This window comes from Haliotis rufescens, unplaced genomic scaffold (assembly GCF_023055435.1).
Source record: "Haliotis rufescens isolate VD_foot unplaced genomic scaffold, xgHalRufe1.0.p SCAF_18, whole genome shotgun sequence".
NCBI classification, from domain to species: Eukaryota; Metazoa; Mollusca; class Gastropoda; order Lepetellida; family Haliotidae; genus Haliotis; species Haliotis rufescens.
Genome location: NW_025963868.1, coordinates 3,816,029 through 3,836,669, shown reverse-complemented (window position 1 = coordinate 3,836,669; position 20,641 = coordinate 3,816,029). Strand labels below are relative to the sequence as shown.

Below are 20,641 nucleotides of genomic sequence, written 5' to 3'. Positions count from 1 at the left end.
CTACAATGGTAAATATTACATAGTAATGACTGAATAACTGAAAATGTACACGTTAGACGTACATTTGTTTGATTTAGAGATACAAAGGGAGGATGTCAATTAAAATAAGAAAATATGTCACTCACGGAAAACTGTTATAAATGAAATAATCTGGAGGTACAATGAAGCTCTGATTATAAAATACTAGTAGATCTTAAATTGGCATTATTCAATTCAGCAACAATATTTCATGCCAATGTTCCAATTGGAATTTAATGCATATTGCATAGAATATCTGTGCATGTAATCCATTTGACTTACTTTGACAACGATTTCAACAGCTACATATGCAAGTATGTAATTACATCAGAAAGCGGCCTGTATATATGTCATAAATTGATGTGTTTACACCTGAACAGACATGACCCATGAAACGAATGATAACTTACGTTACACAGTGAATTATATACAGCTGTGAAAAAATGGCAATAACTTATTGATTGACGAACTTAACATACGATGTTTTTTCACCATTGATAACCTTTGCATTTTATTCCGATTCATTTTAATTTCAGGGTACTCGCACGACCAGTATAAGAAAGAGGAAACGAGAGGTTTGTAGCGTTTACATTACTGCATGGTTGTGTGGATTATATTTAGTAACTGTTATATATAAATTTTCACTTTCTCTTTTCGTTTCTCTGCAAATGATGTCCTAAAACATTTCGTAATATATATTAATTTTGCATCTCATAGGATATGCAGCAAGAGCAAGAGCGAACCAAGAAAAGGACAAATCCTGCGAAGAAGGTGAATTTAGGTTTCCTTCTCATTACTGTCATGACTAATTATTTTAGTAAAGAATTTATCTCGTCTTATTAACCAGACTTCTGAGAAAGTATGAGCAAGTTGGTAGCTAAGTTATAACCTGAGTTGCCCGTGCATGTATGTTGTATGACCTAACAATCTTCTTCACATCGTTATAGTTCCTGATTCTTGGAAGAGGACCGGCATCAGGCAAGTCGACGAATGCATCGTCTCCTCCAACTTCCCCACTTGCATCGCCTGAAACGACGCTGTGCACAACACGATCACCACGCCATGCATCTACCTCAACAACAGGACTGTCTGACCCTTCCAGTGACGCAGATATTGTCACACTGAAACTTGAAGTCGCCAGCCTCAAAAAGGAAATCCAGGAATTGCGACTGTTGGTAGAGTCGATGGTTTCTGACACCACGCCGCCTTCACCAATAACAGTCCTTCCATTACCTGCCTTGTCTCCGTTAAACAATGCATTGCCGTCACCACAACTGTCATCATCTCCCCTCTCAACGACATTCACTCTAATGCCATCCGCCACGTCCATAACATCAACGCACTCTAACATCATCACAGAAAGCAGATTTTGGGATCTGCGGGTAGCAGATTTGCCATGCAAAATATGCGATATCAACATTAAAACCTCCCTGGACTCACGGAATACTCAACAGGACGTAGTAGAAGAAGCAAGGCAGCGAGGTGGACGGAGCCGTAAGCAGCTGGCAAAAGAACTTTATAAAACTGTTTTCACCCTGCGAGAAACGTATAAAAGAAATGTGTACGGGATGATAAAGTCAGGCCAGAACGTCACTGTCCAGCCATTTGACATCGCAAAGATGGCCATGATATTTGATGTCGTATTCAATACCTTCCCACCCAAGGACAAAGCAAAGGAAAAACAAGAATGTGTAGACGCCATCAATCAAGTAAACAGATACGTGTGGGGTCGGCGAATGAAAGGAATTGAAATTCCACCAATGATATAAATGAAATGTAATGTTACTTATCCTATGTATCTGCTGTTAATAATTCACAACTTTAACTTTTTCTTCAACCCTGTCTAGTCGAAAACAACTTTAAATATTGTTCAATTAGTAGCGTCACGTTGGTTTTCAATGTCCATTTCCACCTCTGTAGAGATATATGCAATTGCCTTTGAATATATATATATATAGGATGGCGGGACTCCGACTGTGCTATTTTCCATGCTAAATATATTTAGTTACTCTGATATGCAAACCCATCAATGCTTTCAAGTAACATGTCAATACAAGTGTATTTAGGTAAGTCAGTTATTCCCAGTTTTCCCGTGTACATAGAATTCTTGTTAAAATTAATCCTTTGAAATCAGTTTTATTCGTCACTTCATGTAATAGTGTCTTTTGGCGGAATCGTGTGCAAACATCAATCATGATCGTCTCAAAACAACGCCCGGTAGTGAGCACAGTCCATAAGAAAATGAACTTTCATTAACAGCCGAAAACGTCATTGTCGCTTATTTGTCGACCCCTAGTGGCTAATGTGTACATATAAACTGACCTTTTTGTATATTAAAGTATTTTGTATCCTTAAGTTTTGTATCGGCACATGCGTGTCGCTATACTATTTTTTATGTATAGCTCTTATTTTGAGCATGATATACGAAAATATAATGTTTGTCCGTCTGTTAAACTTGTTATTTTTATTTCCATATCCTAATAACAGAAACTACATTAATATATTTGATCCCTGATAACTGGAATTCATTTTCCACGGAATAAAAAAACCGTGTGATTGCTACACTGCGCCTCATATACATGAACTAGCGTCCATTGTAATGTGTTATTATACGGTCCCAAGTATTTTGTGTAAAAAGAATAGACTTTAGTCTTGGCACAATAAAGACAGATGATATTCATTATGGTAATCAACATTTAATAACAACCAATACTTCTATTGGTCATTTGGTATCATAGTTGTTTAGACGCATTCTTAATTGCATTCATTATTAATTCCTAACGCATTTTTACAGCTGGCACTTTGAAAAATAAGGAATACAAAAGTGCGTTCAAAACCCAGACGCAGCGCCATCTACTTCTAACACCCTTGGTAGAACTGTGTCGAGACCACGGATAAGTCTGCAGCATGCTCCTGGATCCATCGTTGCCCAGAATGCATAAATGCCATTTATAAGTTCATCCTTTGTTCGCGGTTTCACCCGACGTCTAATATGCCATTTCAACGAAGCCCAAGCTTTCTCGATTGGGTTGAGATCTGGAGATTCTGGAGGCGTTGGCCAGTGGTGGATCCCGTTTGAAGATAGCCACTGTGTTGTACTCCTACTGGTATGCTTGGGATCGTTGTCCTGCATTAGTCTATGACCATCTGGGTATTTGTCCTGAATGAAAGGCACTAAGAACTCCTTTAGAATGTCTTGATAAGCCTCGCTGTCCATAGTCCCCGTGAAGAGACAAATATCTGTTGCGCCACGTCTTGAAATCCCTGCCCAAACATGTACTTGATATGGATGTTTTGGGCGGCTTTTAAATTTTGGTGGACTCCCTTTCTTCCGAAAACATTTCTTTAGCGTTGACTCTAGCTTCACTGTGCACTCATCCGTGAATATGACATCATCAAATGTATCATTCGACGTCATGACCTGCTCACAAAAGTGTTTTCGTTTCACTCGGTTCGGTTGGCGAATGAGTTGACAGTATCGAGTCTGTTTCTGAACCCAGCCGAGTCTGTTCCGTTCACGACAAATTGTAACCGTTGAAACAGATTTACCCTTTTTACTTTCAAGCAGACGTTGTAACTCAGGAGAGGACGTTTCGTCATCTGAGTGCATAACGCCGTCTATGTAGCTGATGTCAGAATCCGTCAAGATGCGAGGTCTGCCGCTCCTTGCCCTGTCACTAACACGACCGGTTTCCTTGTATCTTCTGGAGGTCATCTGAAGTGATTTTATTGAGACTTTCCACATATCTTCTTGTAGCAATCTCGCTTGTATCACAGGATATGTGAGATGTTGTTGACGAAGAAGTATTATCTTGTGTCGCAAATAGCTGGGAATCCTTGATCCTCGCACAATCCTGTCGATATCGTTCATATCTGTTGCGCTTCTGTCCTAATGAGCATTACATGTGTTCTTAAGTGTAAGGACGTCTTAAATGCCATTGGTTAACGCTGTGATTCAATTCTGTGCACAGCTGAATCTACCCTACTCCAATATACAAGCGTCTCTTTGATAGGCATTATGAATACAATTTGCTGGAAGGTGGGTTTCATCATCCTCGTTTGTGATGTTATATAAGTGGTCCTGTTATTTCGTGCACCTGCTTAGCATTGTGAGTAGACAATGTAATTAATTATCCGAGTTGTCTCGCTATAAGTTACACAATAAACCGTGGGTTGCTTTTTTATTGGAGTAGATATTCTGAGTATATTGTTCATTGTGATTAATGCTTCGGTCCGATCTACCCTCGAATGTCTAGAGAATAAAGAATTCATCCAATCACAACCACAGTTACCTAGCTCTGATTGCAAACACTCGACATTTGTATACATGTACATGCATCATCCTTTGCACAAACCAAGTGATTAACGTGCAGAAACTCATTTACAACTTACCACTATGTTGAACAGATAAACAACGCAGTATTTGACCCATAATTTTAAAACCATGTATGTATGATGACTTTGAAAAGCATTTAGAAGTGAAACACATAAGGGAAACATCTACATTGTATATTATCGGGAACACAGCGTTTCGGGGTGTATACTTATTCCTTCACTCGAGGAATATTACTCCGAAACAATGTGTTCCTAATATTAAAGAAGTTGTCATCCATAAATTCTCTTCCTTGCATATGTATGTATCATCCGTGTATCATCTGATTTTTATTTCGTTTTAAGGAAACTTAAAGACCCCAATATCAGAAGTATAAGCTTCATAGGCACATCAAACCGAAATGTGGTTTATCCTGAATCTTGAATGAAATGAAACAGAGACTGTGATGGCCGCTGTTAACACTCAGCATTTCAGAACGTAAATCCTTAGTTGTATGAATCAGATGAACCGAGAACCAAAATCTGGGTGAATCTAGAAAAAACAGTGTATTCAGGCACCATTGGGAATTACGTTCTCATACACGAAAAATACACTTTTTAAGAACATCCATGTAAAGCAGTGTACTGTTAGTGGACGTAACCACCCACACCTCTCTAAATATAACCAGAGGAACACGCTTAATATAGCTCCAGGTTAGAATGAATATACATGTACATGTACATGTACATGTATCTTCGCATCCTATATACATGTGGAAGTAACACGCGACAGCATTTCTGAGGTGTACATGTACATGTAGTGTACCAATATGGCGCCACTTTTGCGGCACTATTACCCCCTTTTGCGGCACTATCGCGATACTATCGCGCCACTTTAACGGCACTATCGCGCCACTTTTGCGGCACTATCGCGCCACTTTCACGGCACTATCGCGCCACTTTCGCGCCACTTTCGCGCCACTTTCACGGCACTATCGCGGCACTTTTGCGCCACTAACGCGAAACTTCACGCCATTTACGCGCGACTTTCGCGCCATTTTCTAGCCACTTTCGCGGTATTATCGCGCCATTTTCGAGTCACTTTCGCGATACTTTCACGGCACTTTCACGAACGTATCGCGAAATAGTTTCGCGATACAGGGGAAGTTACTTTTGAAATGTAGTGTAGATTTCCATTAATTTTGTTACATAATGATCGTGCATGCATATGAACATTTTACATGCAGAAATAAGATTGTCAAACAGGTCAAGGTGACAATTAGTTATCTCTCTTAAAAATATTACAGACATTACAATCAAACATCAGGTGCAGTATTATTTGAAATACAAAGTAAATCAAACAGAATAATGAATACAAATTTTTCATAAGTTAAACAAGTACAGCAGTAAAACGTCAATATTACATCATATCCAGCTATTATGTCAGAAAAAAGGTTGCTGATGTGTAACTGTATGTAAACAGTTTAAATGAAATGACTTGATAATGTCCTTCAAATTTATCACATAAAATCTTTTTATGCAAAAAATCTGGTAATTTTACAATCTGTAAACTAAATGGGGTGCAACCATCGAAAATACTGTACTGTATCATCGGAAATATATTATTTGTGCACGACATTCACAGACTGTTGCAGTATGAGGGTCAAAACATATGTATAGTTGAAAACAAATGGGGGAGTCATTTGAGCCTAGGGAGTTATATGAGCCTACGACGGGTGAGTCGTTTAGGCCTGAGGGGAGTCATCTGAGCCTAGGCTCAAATAACTCTAGAGTTGTCTGAGCCTGTGGAGTCATTTCAGCCTCCTACACCGGGAAGGAAGCCTACTCTCGCAGTAGGTCACAAGAGCAGGAACTTCTCTCGCGAGTATAGCAGAGTAAGCTGAGGGATTATCGGCTGTTGTGTGAAAACAATGCTTCAAAAAGATCGACGTCGTGTCCCTGTTAAGGCTAGACTTTACTTCTGTTTTCCTACATTTACCAGGCCCCTTATGCTAACAAATAGCCTAACCGTTTATAATACTATATCCTGCTATGGTTTAACTCTAACAAAGCTATACATTACTATTATATTAGGCCTTAATATTTCTCCCTCTGTAACACAAGCCATAGGTTCTAGTATTATATTTTATGTATCCGTATTTACATATATACATAAATCATTTATGATTTATAATCAAAATTTATACCTATAAATCTACTATACTCTATAATACTCTATAATATAATACAATATAATACTCTATAATATAATATAATACTCTATAAAATAATAATACTCTATAATACTCTATTATAGAATAGAATAAAATGGAATGGAATAGAATAGAATATGGTTTATATATACTGACTATAAAGTCAAAGTAAAACCTATAACTGATGATAATAATCTGTGACAACTTCCAATTGGTGACATATTGGTGAACTTGGCAAGTGTTGATATTCATATTATTTTAATCTGTCAATCTGTACATAAATTTGTGTGTTAAATCATAAATATTCAAAGCGACTGTTCCTCACAACCATCAATATCTTACTGAATGAACATTAGTTTATTGTATGAATTATATAAAGATCTCAATAAGTATATGTTTTATATTTTGCGTGCATGAAAGGGGGGGTTAAGGGAGAAGGGGATTATTTTCCTAAAAGTATCCAATAACTAGTGGAGGAAATTGGAAATGGCTGAACCTGTAGATAGCATCATATTCGTGATAGACGAGACAGATCTCACAGGGTAACATTCAGCAGGCTCATTACCTTGTGATAATGTTAACGTTTTTCTTAGCAGTTAAGAAAAAGAGAAGAAATTTGAAGTGAATTACATTGGAAAATGAGAGAAGAAATTAATAGTCAATGTTTTTTATCATAAAACACTCTCTGGTCGGTAAACACCAGTTGTTATTTTAGTGCCTTAGAAAATCTCCTTCTTCGTCCAGTACTGCCAATTTGTCGAGTCAGTTCCCTGTGATTTAGTTCAATGTCTCCAAAAATAAGATCATTAAAATATTGTACAGTCGTTGGAATCGTCGTTATAGTATAAAACACGAGCACGTCCCCAGAAGTTCTTAGCCTACCCCCTATACTGGATTGCCTCCTAAAAGCAGGATATGTCACCTGAAATGGCCGACTTGATTGAGGTCTCGTGGTTGTAGAAGGATACCTACTCATGTCTAATATCGCCCCTTTATCGATCAGCCCCCCTAGTACCTTTTTGAACAACTTGTGATAATGTTGGCTTTGGGTAGCTTGATTATAACCCCTAGTTGGACTTGGAAACTCCCTGTCAATGTGCAGCTGGCTCTGGCAGGGACAGGTAATTCTAATAAAAACCACCAGTCGGTTTCATGTTAGGTTATGAGAACATATTGCTGTTATTGTATATTGTTTATGTTAATTTCCATAATATTTATGTTATTACATTACGATACTCTCATACCATTTTTTCATTATTTAGCTTAGTGACATAAGTATTATGATGTTTTTTTTAAATATGTACTCCATAACTTCTAGAATGCTGAACAGTTACTAAATCTAGAGCCAACTTTATTGAGGTGTTCTTTCTTATTTCAACAGTTTCATAAAACATGGTTGGGGTATATATCTTGCTACTGTTACAAAACCATAATACTTAAATCTTGAAAGTGTCGATCCAGGATGAAAGGAAGAAAGAAAGAAGAAAGTATAGTCAATCTTCCTTGTAATCTTTTCCTTTGATTTTTTTAAAGCTTTGTTAAAACAAGATGCAAGGTGTGATGGAAGGCACCTAACTGGTTCCACTGTAGATATATGCAGCAGGCTATGCGCTTTTGCAGCCACTTCAAGACAGAAATCAAATTAAAGGTAATCATATGTTCACTGTTGAAGGTTTCAATCTGAGGCAAGATCGCGATTTAAAATCCAAACTGTCTTACAACAGCGCAAAGATCAGTTTGTGCAAGTGGAATATGACCCAGGCATGTATTTTGTAAAGTGGATTGTAAGCACCTATGGTCGATGGTAACTAAGGATGATCTGTGCAGTGGGCCCGGTTGATAAAAAGCATCACAAGAGGTTGTGTTTTACGTGCTGCAGTCATGTTGTTACATACGAAAAAAAGCATTTTAAAATCACTTGAAGTTGACAACTGACAGGTAGAGACAGGCTGACTTCCATGGCTTGCGACTTGCTGCCATGGAATGATCTGATAAGAGTAGCAGTTGCCCTGTCGCTGTGCTGCAGGATCTGTATTCGATAATTAAGGAATGCACAGAAGTATTTACTTGTTTTACGGATACACCTCTGCTGTTTATGCTGGCAGGGTTTTCATGTCATATGAAAAGAGGTATAATTCCACAGACTGGAATAAGGAGAATTTCTTGAAATGTTTTTTACATTAAACCATAACTATCTCGTGGTTCAGAATTGTTCAAAATGCATTAAAGCATTAAAGAGTAATGACTGTCCTCTTGTTGTTTGTTTTACCCAATGACAGCAGTCGGTGTGAATGTGTATATAACTTGATTTCATGGATCTCATTTACGAAATTTCTGAATGAAACAGAAATACTGAGGTAAGAAGTTTAACTGACATGTCAGTATTACAAGCAAATTCAAGAAAAGTTATGATTGTGGATTATTTTACCTTTCTAAATCCTTATCATGACGTATTTCATTGTTGTAGAGCAGACATAAGTGACATTTACAAGCACAAACATTCAGGGTGTAGCAATTATATTGGCAACGATAGTTGACCAACGAAAAGTAAACACATGCAATAACAGTGTCAGAACTATGCAGAAGGTTGTCTCTATTTGAACAACACCACATGTACATTGGAACTACATTTCCAATAAATCCAAAATATATCCATATAAGTGTTAGTCGTGGTATTTAACAGTTTCTAAAATGTCAACCAACACATACATTGTGAGAAAGCTAATCAAGATGTCAAGATTATCAAACAGTATGAATATCAAAGTTATATTTCAGGCATTTCGTAGGCAACGGATACGTATCAGATAGTAGACGGAACTTTCTCAATACTATTCAATATAACTTACCCTGCACTACCAGCTTCTGTCCACAGTCAGGGATGATTGGTCCCCCTGATCCAGGTGAACCTCTGTAACACTTGTAATGACCTTCGTCTTCCCAACTTACATCAGAGAGCACGAATCTAAACAAACCAGTTCCCGATGATGACACGTTTCCAATGAATCTCACTCTAGATGTGAACTTGTCACTGGCAGCTCTGACATCATTGTGGTCTGTGACGTGAAGAAGGCATGTCTTTGTCTCACTTTTACAGACACTGAACTCCCTGGTCCCAGGTTCCGGGAGAGTCCATGACAACGTGGCATAGCTGCCGACCCTGACATGTTCAGTTGTCGGCACTGGAAGAGAGAAGATTTATGAAAGCTTGACAGAGGTAGACTTGCATGTATCACTTATTAAACGAAGAGTGTGACTTATTGATGAAAGTTTGTTTGCAACAGCGAACGCAAAATATCACATTAAGTAAGGTCAATGCTCTAGCAGTGTACCTTGTATACATGTAACATCCAACTGACTACTGAAAAACATCATATAAACTAACAAAAATGTCAGAGCTTACATAAAAGACATAGTCACAAACACGTGGATAAGAGGTGAGGTGAGGTGAAATGGGGTTTAACGTCGCGTCCAAGATTATTGCACTTATATAGCGATGTTTGAGTGGCTGCTTGTACTAGTCCGGACTGATGCCGATTTATAGTGCTAGCTCACTGAGATACCATGCCCCAGTTTAACATGAATACCCCACTCAGACACAGTATACAGACTCCGAGCCGACCAGTCCTTGTTTTAGCCCCTTAATGCCGAGCGCCAGACAGGGTAACAACAAGTACCATCTTTTAACGTCTTTTGGTATGACGCGGCCGGGGATTGAACCCCGGACCTTCCGCTCTCCGGGCGGACGCTCTACCACTAGACCACGGGGGCGGTACGTGAATAAGACTACAGTAGAACATGGATATAACGAACACGGATAGAGCGAACAAACGGATGCAAAGAACTTAATAAATCCCTGATTAATCTCCTATATATTATCATATAAAATGTACGTACATAACGAACACTCTACAGCGAACTTACGGATTAGGCAAACTGATATCTGATCACCGACAAGGCCCATCTACCACTAATTCGTGACGTGTATAGCGAACTGAGAAATCTCACTCAGTGTCAAGTGTCACTGATAATTGGCTGTACGCAATCAGCGGCGAATCAGCACAATCACTGGTGACGATTCGACCTTGTTAAATTTACATGCTAATCTTACCTGTCCATGTAAATTTGGACCAATCTTGTCTGTAAAACAATAATTGCTAATACATAAAAATATCCGGCAATAGCAATCACCTCTACCAAAGTGCTACGTTTATGGTTCTTATAATTTTGAATATATATCGTGACAGCTGCAACTAAAATAACATGAGATTGGAATATATCAAAATGTTTTGAAGTTGTATCATTGCGGGAGGAAACGTGTATAAACGTGTATGTGTATTGTGTTATGCTTTAGCCAAGATGGCGGTCGTTTCCGAGCGAAAACGTATATAACGAACGGATTTCTCAGTTCACTTATAGCTTGTTATATCCATGTTCTACTGTACATTTGCAGTACATGTACATGTGGCAGTGTTGTATATACAGGCACTCTCTGTATTTTAATGTAGTAAACATTTACAGCTGTTGTACTCTGCAATGCTTTTTTCAACAGAAACTTAACCTATGTGCTTTTTTTAATCGACTCTTTATTTAAGCCTTAGCTTCAACAATAATTAGTTGTGGTGTATGATAGGTAGGCTGGGTCATTCTGGAATGTTTTCTGTTGTTTCTTTGTTTAAGTCACCTTACACCTGATTGTTCCAGTCTAGACATCCTAGAACTCAGCATTTCACATGCACACCAACCATTACACCTCAACGTATTGAGTGACCACAATCATCCCTTGCGTGGATTTCAAGTTGATCACTACGATCGTTCATACAAGTTAGTGATATATACTCTTCAAAAAAAGAAACCTGACATAGATGTAAAACCACTTTTCTCAAAATATCCAAAATCATTAAATGAAATGTGATTAGAATTAGTCAAACAGAAGGAAGATGTTTCCATATTTCGCGGAAACATCCAAACCACATAAAGGTAGCATTAAGGGATCAATTTTACAGATTCATCCAAACGCAACCGGCTGTAAACAAGAGTCACCAGAAAGGTGACATATCCTCCCGGCAGCTGTATGTAAAGTTACCACTAGTAAATGTGCAATTCTCTATGTAATGAGTCAACAGTTGAATGTTCTTTAAGAAGCATACATTGTTTACCCACTGAATGGTTTTCGAATTCTGGCCCGGAAACGAACCCGTTCCACAATGGAGTCTAGGTCCAACTTCTTTCCATAAAATTTGTAAAAAAGAAAAATTCGTAAAACAAAAATTATCAAAAGGCACCACTTCGGTATGTGCCTGATAGCTTTGCCAAGTTTCGATCAAATACACTGAATGGTTTTGGAAATTCTGCCCAGGAAACGAACCCCATCCCCAATTGAGTCTATGTCCAACTTCATTCCATAAAAATTTAAAAAAATAATAATTAGAAAAATCCCAAAATATATAAAGGCACCACTTCAGTATGTGCCTGATAGATTTGCCAAGTTTCGATCAAATACACTGAATGGTTTCCGAATTCTGCCCCGCAAACGAACCCCATCCCCAATGGAGTCTATGTCCAACTTCATTCCATTAAAATTTAAAAAAAATAAAAATTAGAAAAATCCCTAAAATATCAAAAGGCACCACTTCTGTATCTGCCTGAAAGATTTGCCAAGTTTCGATCAAATACACTGAATGGTTTTCGAATTCTGCCCCGGAAACGAACCCCTTCCCAATTGAGTCTATGTCCAACTTCATTCCATTAAAATTTTTAAAAATAAAAATTAGAAAAATCCCAAAATATCAAATGGCACCACTTCAGTATGTGCCTGATAGATTTGCCAAGTTTCGATAAAATAAAGTGAATGGTTTTGGAATTCTGCCCCGAAAAATTAAATGATTACGGGCGGACAGACGGACAGACGGACAGACGGACAGACGGACGGACAGACAGACTGGCTGATCGCTATATCCCCCCGCATTATATGCCGGGTGGATAAAAAACGTGCAGCACAGGATCCTGCATTTATGCATGCATGCACCCCTGCTAAAGGGGTATACAAACCACATCAACAGGCGTTCACACAGACCTTATAACGACAGTAGACGCGATGACAGAATGCCACAACGCCATTGGCAGATTACAAGCTGGAGCAACTCAGCGAGATGTGGCCAGGCACTTTGGCGCATCCAGACAGATAATCTCCGCATTATGGACCCAGTACAACAACACCAACAGAGATGACGACAGACCAAGGTCAGGGAGACCAAGGGTGACAACCCAAGCACAAGATCGATACATCCGGTTGCGTCACCTACGAGAAAGCACTACCACAGCAACGTCTACAACCACACAGATCCCTGGGCTACGCAGAATTTCAGATCAAACAGTACGCAACAGATTGAGGGAGGCCGCATTTTTTCCTCGAAGACATGTTCGATGTCATGTATTGACCCATGTCATCTGTCAGACCGTCTGCATTGGTGTCAACAGAGGTTGAGATGGGCACGTGCAAAGTTGAGAAATGTACTGTTCACTGATGAGTCCCGTTTTCTACTCACACGTGCTGATGGGCGCACACATGTCTACAGACGTCGGGGTGAACGTTACGCCCCCAACTGTGTGCAGAAGGTTGTCCCATTTGGCGGAGGGAGTGTCATGGTATGGGCTGGAATTCATCACGATGGTAGGACACCTCTCGTGCATGTGGCAGGTACCCTGACAGGCGTGCCTTACAGAGACTTGATCCTACAGCCTTACTTTCTGCCTCACTTCAACGTTCACGCTGGGCAATTCCAGCAAGACAACGCTCGACCGCATATTGCACGTGTTTGTCAGGACTTTCTACAGCGCAACAACATCCAGAATTGTCCCCGATTGAGCATCTGACGGACGAGTTTGATCGGCGCGTGCGCAGGACTCAACCACCCGAAACACTTCTTGTTGCTTCTTGTGGCACTTCAGCATGAATGGCAGCACTTCCACAGCGTGTTATTCACAACTTGATTGCATCTATTGGTCGTCAGTGTCAAGCGGTAATTGATGCACGTGATGGTCACAAACGATACTGACATTTCCTGTGCCCCTGTGACATTAACTCTATTGTGCACGTGTGTCTGTCTGTGCGACACGATTAATGTTTTGAACATTGTGTACATTGATCCTCAAACGCTGTTTTAATTATGGTTTCTGTGTCCTATTTCATTGTTTTTATCTTTAATTTTGAAAGACGGTGTCAAGTTTCTTTTATTGAAGAGTATACATGTAATATATATGCATTATTACGTATTTGAATTTATGTATTCAATTATCTTATGACACTGTTTTGATATTTATCTAAATTGCCAGTTGTTACGTGTCGATTCCAAAATTGAAACAATATGTTTACACAGGAATCAGTGCGTACTACAACTTAGTGTGAAACCAACAAGCAACCAACAAATGGAGAACAAACAACAAACGTATTATGAAATTACCTCGGTTTACAAATCAATACAAATTACTGCACAGCAAATACAATGGCAGTACACAATAGAGTGGCAGTACAAAATTGAATGACAGTAAAAGTAAAGTACATAATATGATGGCACTGGTCAATATCAAATACAAAAATACAGTGGTGACAGCAAAAGTCAATGATAATAGTATAGGCACTCAGCGGTGACAGTGGTTGAGCTTCCGAGAAAGGTCAAGGCAGGAAATCAGGGATGATGTTATTCACAAGAAAGCTGGTCTTGATGTAATGAAATGTGTGATAGAGATACGAGAGGCACACTCTTGTCCCCTCGTATACCGTCTACTAGCCACAATTTCCACACATTGCCCTCATAACATAGAATATTCCACAATACTGTGTAACTTTATAACAATCAAAAGAGTATTCAAATAGGAATACACATATATTTACAATTACCCTTGAAAAGTTCCAAAACCAAATAGAACTACTTAAATTATGATAACACTTGACCAATATATTTGGCAGTTTTTCCCGTTATTGTTAATCTTAATTAAAGATAGGATAAATGATAAAAATATGATAATGATTTTACTCATGACTAATCATGGGCGGATACAGGTATTTTGAAAAGGGGGGGTGCACAATTAAGATCTATTGAGTGTCTCTGGTTGTAATTTATACAGAAATAAAGATTGTTTTCAAAATAAAAAGGGGGGTGCGCACCCCCCCACCCCCCCCCCCCCCCCCCCCCCCACCCCCCACCCCAACCCCCTCGACCAATTCAAATTAAGCCTGATTCCGCTGCTACATTGAAATGTATTTGCTCCTCCAATCAGTAATTCAATCAGTTGTATAGTGACTTGATATTTGGCGAAAATATCTGTTGTATGAAATCCTAATGTTACTTACTTTTGTATTTGAGATGATATTTGTATTTGGTAGCCTAGTGGGTAATGCGTTCTCCGAAGCACTCGGTTCTGTTCCCCACACAGGTATTGTGTGAAAAGCCCATTTCTGGTGTCCCCACAGATATATTGCTGGAATATTGCTAAAAGCTGTGTGACACTTACTTACTTGCTCACTCATTATATAGTATTTTGAGATCACTTACATGACTTGTGTGATTGAAAGTTTTGATAATTATGAATATTCGACGTAATAAGCGCCCAGGGCGCTCTCAAAATTTCGTGGTTTATTCTGGCAACCTGAAATGTTTATGTACGACAAATATATTATTCCAGAATTAAATTCCCCATAATTAAGGGTGCATATCACACACTAGTGTGTATTATACGCAAATAAATAAGTCTTGTATACATTGATCAATTGGAAAGGGTGCTAATTGGGATTGTTCACTAGCCAATATATTAGCAAATATTCCCATGGGCGCTTATTAGAGCGAGGCGCTTATTACGTCAAATACGGTAGTTCTGTTTTTATGTATAAGAACCTATTTTATGCAATTTTGCATTGCCTTGTTTACCCTTCCTTATATTTTGATGTAATGCAAACATTTGAGAAAAATTCAGGTGAGCCTTATGGCACTACAGGGATTGTTTTCAGAAGATCAATTACATTTATTCAATTATTTTCTGTAAAATTTACTGTTTGCTATGGCTTTTTTACACTGGTTAACATGGTTTGGTTAACAGTTGCTTGATAAATTGTCATTACCTTACTCATTGAGAAACCAACTTTTTACCCTTTGTCATGATATGTGTGTTTCTTATATTTTTAATAACAAGCTCTTAAAGATGTTATAAACTGTTTCAAGTACCTGGATTTCACAATGACACCAGATCAGACAAGTCTCTCCGGATGATGAATAATCCTCCCCAGAACAACTAACAGGTTCACCTCAGAAAGTGATGATTCTGAATGAATAATGCCACATCAGTGTGATTCTGTAGGTTGTTTTATTACAACATTAATCAAGTCTAAAGGAATCATACCACAGCAGTGAGACTATGTTTATGTGGTGTGCACTGACGCTGACTATACAAATCTGAATGACTTTTGTGGTTTACTGCACAAACACAATTGACTTTAGATATTCTTCTACCTTGAAATTCTTCTGAGATTTGACTTATTTGTTTATTTAGAAAATGGCATTGAAGCATCTGTTTCTGTTTTTGAATGTTCTTGCAAACACCTCTGGTTACTGAACCAATGAAATGTCATAAAATCAATAAATAAGATTTTTTATCTTTACAAAATTTTGGTTTTGCTTCTTTAAGAAATATGATATTGATCATTCATTACATAGGTGCTAACATATATCAAATATACTAATGCCCTGAATGTTTTCCTACAATTAATACAGCTCACTGAACAAAGTCTTTAGTTCCATGTCAGTAGAAAAATTACCTTAGATATTTTTATGTACTGGTACTTTATTAGGGGTTTTCTGTGGATGCCATTAGTCTTATGCACCCATTTGGGTTAATGATATTCTGTTTAAAACTTCAATGAAACTCGTCTGTCAAGATGTAACAAGTACTGATACAGTTCCAAAAAAAAACTATCAATCTCACCAGGAACAAAGGCCCAAGTGAGCACATAGCCAATGACTTTCATTTTTTTGTCAGAGTGAGTATGGTGTTATGCCACTTTATAAGCAAAATTCCAACAATATCATGATGGGTGACACCAAGCAATGTACCGATGTGGTGAATCGAACGCTTCAACCACTAGGCTAGAACCAACTGGGAATATGAAGATGAAATGTAAGGATACCACCATACCAGGACTGAATGCTTTTCATTTAATACGCTGAACATCTAAATTGAAATATATGTGAACTTGAAAAATGTTTTCACCAAAAGTGCATGCCCATAGATCTCAACTTTAAGGGGATAATTACAACTAAAATGACACAGAATATTACTACAGCTATCTGCTATGCCCAGGCTAACATTATTGACTAGCAGAAAGACATCTCGAAAAAATGCATACGGATACCTGCCGGATACCTTCAGCAATGTTCAATTTGCATGGTTAGTTTCCAATATATTTTTAGGCGTTTCACACTTAATTGAACAAAATGCACCCCCCAAATTGTGACATGTTTTTGGAAACTCAGAATGAGGTATCTGGTGCCGGATCCCAGGACACCCAGATTGAGGTATCCGGTCAGGTATCCGATGCCGGATACACGGATTCCAGGTGGCATACTTTCCAGTGAGGTGTCCATGCCGGATACCATGGATCTGGTATCCGGCAAGGTATCTGCCACCGGATACCCGGACGCGTTTGGGGAAGGTGTATCCGGATACCGGAAACCGAATTTTTTTTGCTGTGACATTTAGTACACCAAAGGAGAAAGGTTGGAGATGTTCTCAGCTTTTTTATGTAAAGATTGTTGATTCTAAAACTGATGCAGATGGAACTGATTTGGTAAAGGTCCACTACATTGGGTTTTCCACAAAGTATGACCAGTGGGTGAAGGCATCTGCCACTGTAACAAGGTCATCCCTTATCAGCAGTGACCCGAATGATGTTTTTCTTTTTAATGTCTTGTCCTTGGTGAAGGACATTCTCACTGTTTCCAGAGGGGTGGATTCAAAGGTTGTAATTCGGATACCAATAGCATCTCCAGATATGACCATCTCCCTCACTGATATTGCCCGAAATGTTTCACCAAGGTCCAGTTATGTAAGACATGAGTTCAGGTTCAATGATGTCCATGGACCAGACATCATATTTGGAAACGATTGGTGATACAGAATTGTTAACAAAGCAAATGATTTTGCTTGTGTCAATAGGGCAACAGTTTTGTTTGGTTACTATGAGCGAAATATGCGTGAGGAGTACACCCTGAACAATGAGCTCAAGGTTGCTCATAGAGGTTTAATGTTTTTCCTCAAATTTGTCAAGGAAAAGGGTAACAGAAATTATATGTGTCTCTTACGGTGCATACTGAACAACTGAATCCTAACTCAAGAAAGCTTTTTTATCTACTCACTTACATTTCACAACGGCTTGTTGAAATCTGCCCACATTTAACAAAATACATATTTTGGACAGTAACTTACTTGAGACAGATTTTGGGAACAAATATTTGATAATGTTGGTAAAATAGGTTTGAAATCTTGTATTGCTATAATTTGCATTTGAAGGAAGATTGTTTTTACTGCACATTGTTTCAAGAAATCTTTGAATGTATCTGTTTTATACAACTTAGGTATGAATTGGCCACCCATTGTGTCTCTGTTCTATTGTGTTACATACTGCTCAATCATGCCACTTACAACATGACTAGGAGATCAGGAATGACTGGCATATCAGATGTATTTAATGTAAGTGTATCAAAACTGACACTTTTTCAAGAATTTAAGAGATTAACACCGGTGAAAAACACATTTTCACAAGATATATGCAATGAAATAATAACTATTGTCTGCAGACAAAATCAGATTGACTGCAGTATTGTTGAGTATGGCAAAATGTCATCTACAGTGGCTTCATATTTGAAAAGCTTGTTTCAAAACATGATACAACCAGACGGAAGGGTGGGAAGCAGTATAAGACTCTGTAATGTGCATGGGAGAAGGAACAATATTCCTTCAAAGTATTTGTGTCTGAACACAACATAAAAACATTAAAATCAAAAATGTTAAAAGCGTGTCTTATCTACACAAGTATAAATCTTCTGTTAGAAAGGCCAAATCCTTACTTTTACCGAATTTGCTTTCACGTGTGTCCAATAGACGCTCATTGGAATTTCGTTTTCCTAATGGGGAGGTGTCAAGATCCCAACAGTATAAAAGGAAACATATGATTGTGAGAGACTATAAACAATCTTTAGCATTTTTGGACAGATATGAGCTTGAACCTATTTCACCACAAGCTCTGGGAAGGAGAACATGGTCAAAGAAACCATTCCTCCTAATGTGGAGTTGAACAAAGTTGTTTATGTGAAAGATTCAGAAGGTATTTCAAACAAGGCTTACCATGAACTATCAACGATAGTACCTACCCTTCCAAACTCACAAAAAGGTTCTTTAAAAAATCAAGGAATGCAACGAAAATGTTTTACTTCATGACACACCATTTCAAAGCTTTGGGCCTCAGCAGTCTTTGAAAGAAAGACTCATTAGCTGTGTTTCACAAATTCTTGAAATGAAACATGACACCAAAAACATTTTACAAACAAAACTTATTCGTGTGAAACTTACAGGTGATTGAACACAGTTTGGGAGAAGGAGAGCTCTTATCAATTTTGGGTTCACAATACTAGATGCTATGCTGTGTACTTCAGTAAAGGGAAACCATCTGTTAACATTATTTTCTGCCAAGGAAACTTATGATTGTGTTTCAACTGCTCTTTCTCAAATTATTGAAGAAGCTAAGGACTTGAATATATTCAACTTGTTGGTGTATGCTTTCAAATCAAGTTTTACCTGGGAGGGGATTTGAAATTTCTCAATATGATCTCTGGTATTGCGTCTTGTTCATGTAAACACAGTTGTCTGTGGTGTAAATGTTCGGCTTCAGACAGACACAATACTACTTTGCAGTGGTCAGTGACTGACGTGAACCATGGGGCTAGAACAATAGAGGAGATCACTGTTTTGGCCAGAAAGAAATCACAAAATTTGAACACACTCCCCTCTTTGACATATTACACCTCTATCTTCGTATTTCTGACCAACTGGTGAAGCATTTGATATCAGAACTCCGGTTAATTGACAACATTGCCAGATGCACCAGTATTTACATCAGAGGCAAGTGCTCTAATGTATCAAAATTTGAAAATCTTGTTAAAGGATTGGGAGTTGATTTTCAATTCAGATATGATAGGGAGTCTGGTAGGTTTAGGTTTAGAGATTTTACTGGTCCTGAGCACAGGAAAATTGCAGAGAACATAATCCTTGCTGATTTCATTCCCCAACATTCCAAATTACAGTCGATATCTTTGTTGTGGAGTGAACTGAAACATATTTATCATCAGCTTCAAGAAGAAAGCTTTGAACAGAGTGAAGTTTTAGCTTTTGATGAGAGATGTAAAAGGTGGGTGGCCACTTTTGGACTTGTTTACCAAAGCAAAGATGTGACGCCTTATATGCATATTTTGGCATATCACATCACAGATATGCTTAAGATACATGGTAATTTGGTGACATTCAGCCAACAAGGATTTGAAAAGTTAAATGACAATACAACTAAATGGTATTTTCGCTCTACTTCTCATAAGGGCAGGGAAGCTCTCAAACAAATCATTCTGAAACAGAATAGGCTTGAATCCCTTGAATGTTGTAAAAGAGTTGTACTGAAAACAAAATGTTCAGTGTGTGACAAATGTGGTTACAATATACGGTCATGTGGCCTGAGTGACTGAGACATAATATAGTGGGCAATTTGTAGAAGTATATCACTACAACAGGAACTGTTTAATGCAGTATGACATATCAGCACTAGTGCTTCCTTGAGTGTAGATGCACTTCCTCTTCTGTCTTGTTATATGTTGAGGACATACTTTGTTCAAAAAAGAATGTTATATACGTTTTATTGGTGCAACAAGTGTAGGTACACTTGTTAATGGGTTATTTGACCAAACCTTAGTTTATCATATCTGATAAACCTTGTTCAAGGAACTATTTTCAGATTAAATATGTTTCAACAAGTTGTGCAACTGAGCTCCATATGTTTTGTTAAA

The 20,641-nt window shown here is 38.2% G+C and overlaps 1 protein-coding gene across 1 annotated transcript in view; it reads right to left on the bottom strand.

Moving 5' to 3' along the window:
* The window catches only part of LOC124123803, a 192,947-nt gene extending 175,356 nt beyond the window's left edge, over nt 1–17,591 (bottom strand). Inside the window, exons 1-3 of the mRNA XM_048398643.1 lie at nt 17,395–17,591; nt 10,651–10,679; nt 9,389–9,721 (exon numbers count right to left, since the gene is read on the bottom strand). Of these exons, the coding sequence (XP_048254600.1) occupies nt 9,389–9,721; nt 10,651–10,679; nt 17,395–17,591 (559 nt within the window). The remainder of the gene's footprint in view (nt 1–9,388; nt 9,722–10,650; nt 10,680–17,394) is intronic.
* Between the last annotated feature and the right edge of the window lie 3,050 nt (nt 17,592–20,641).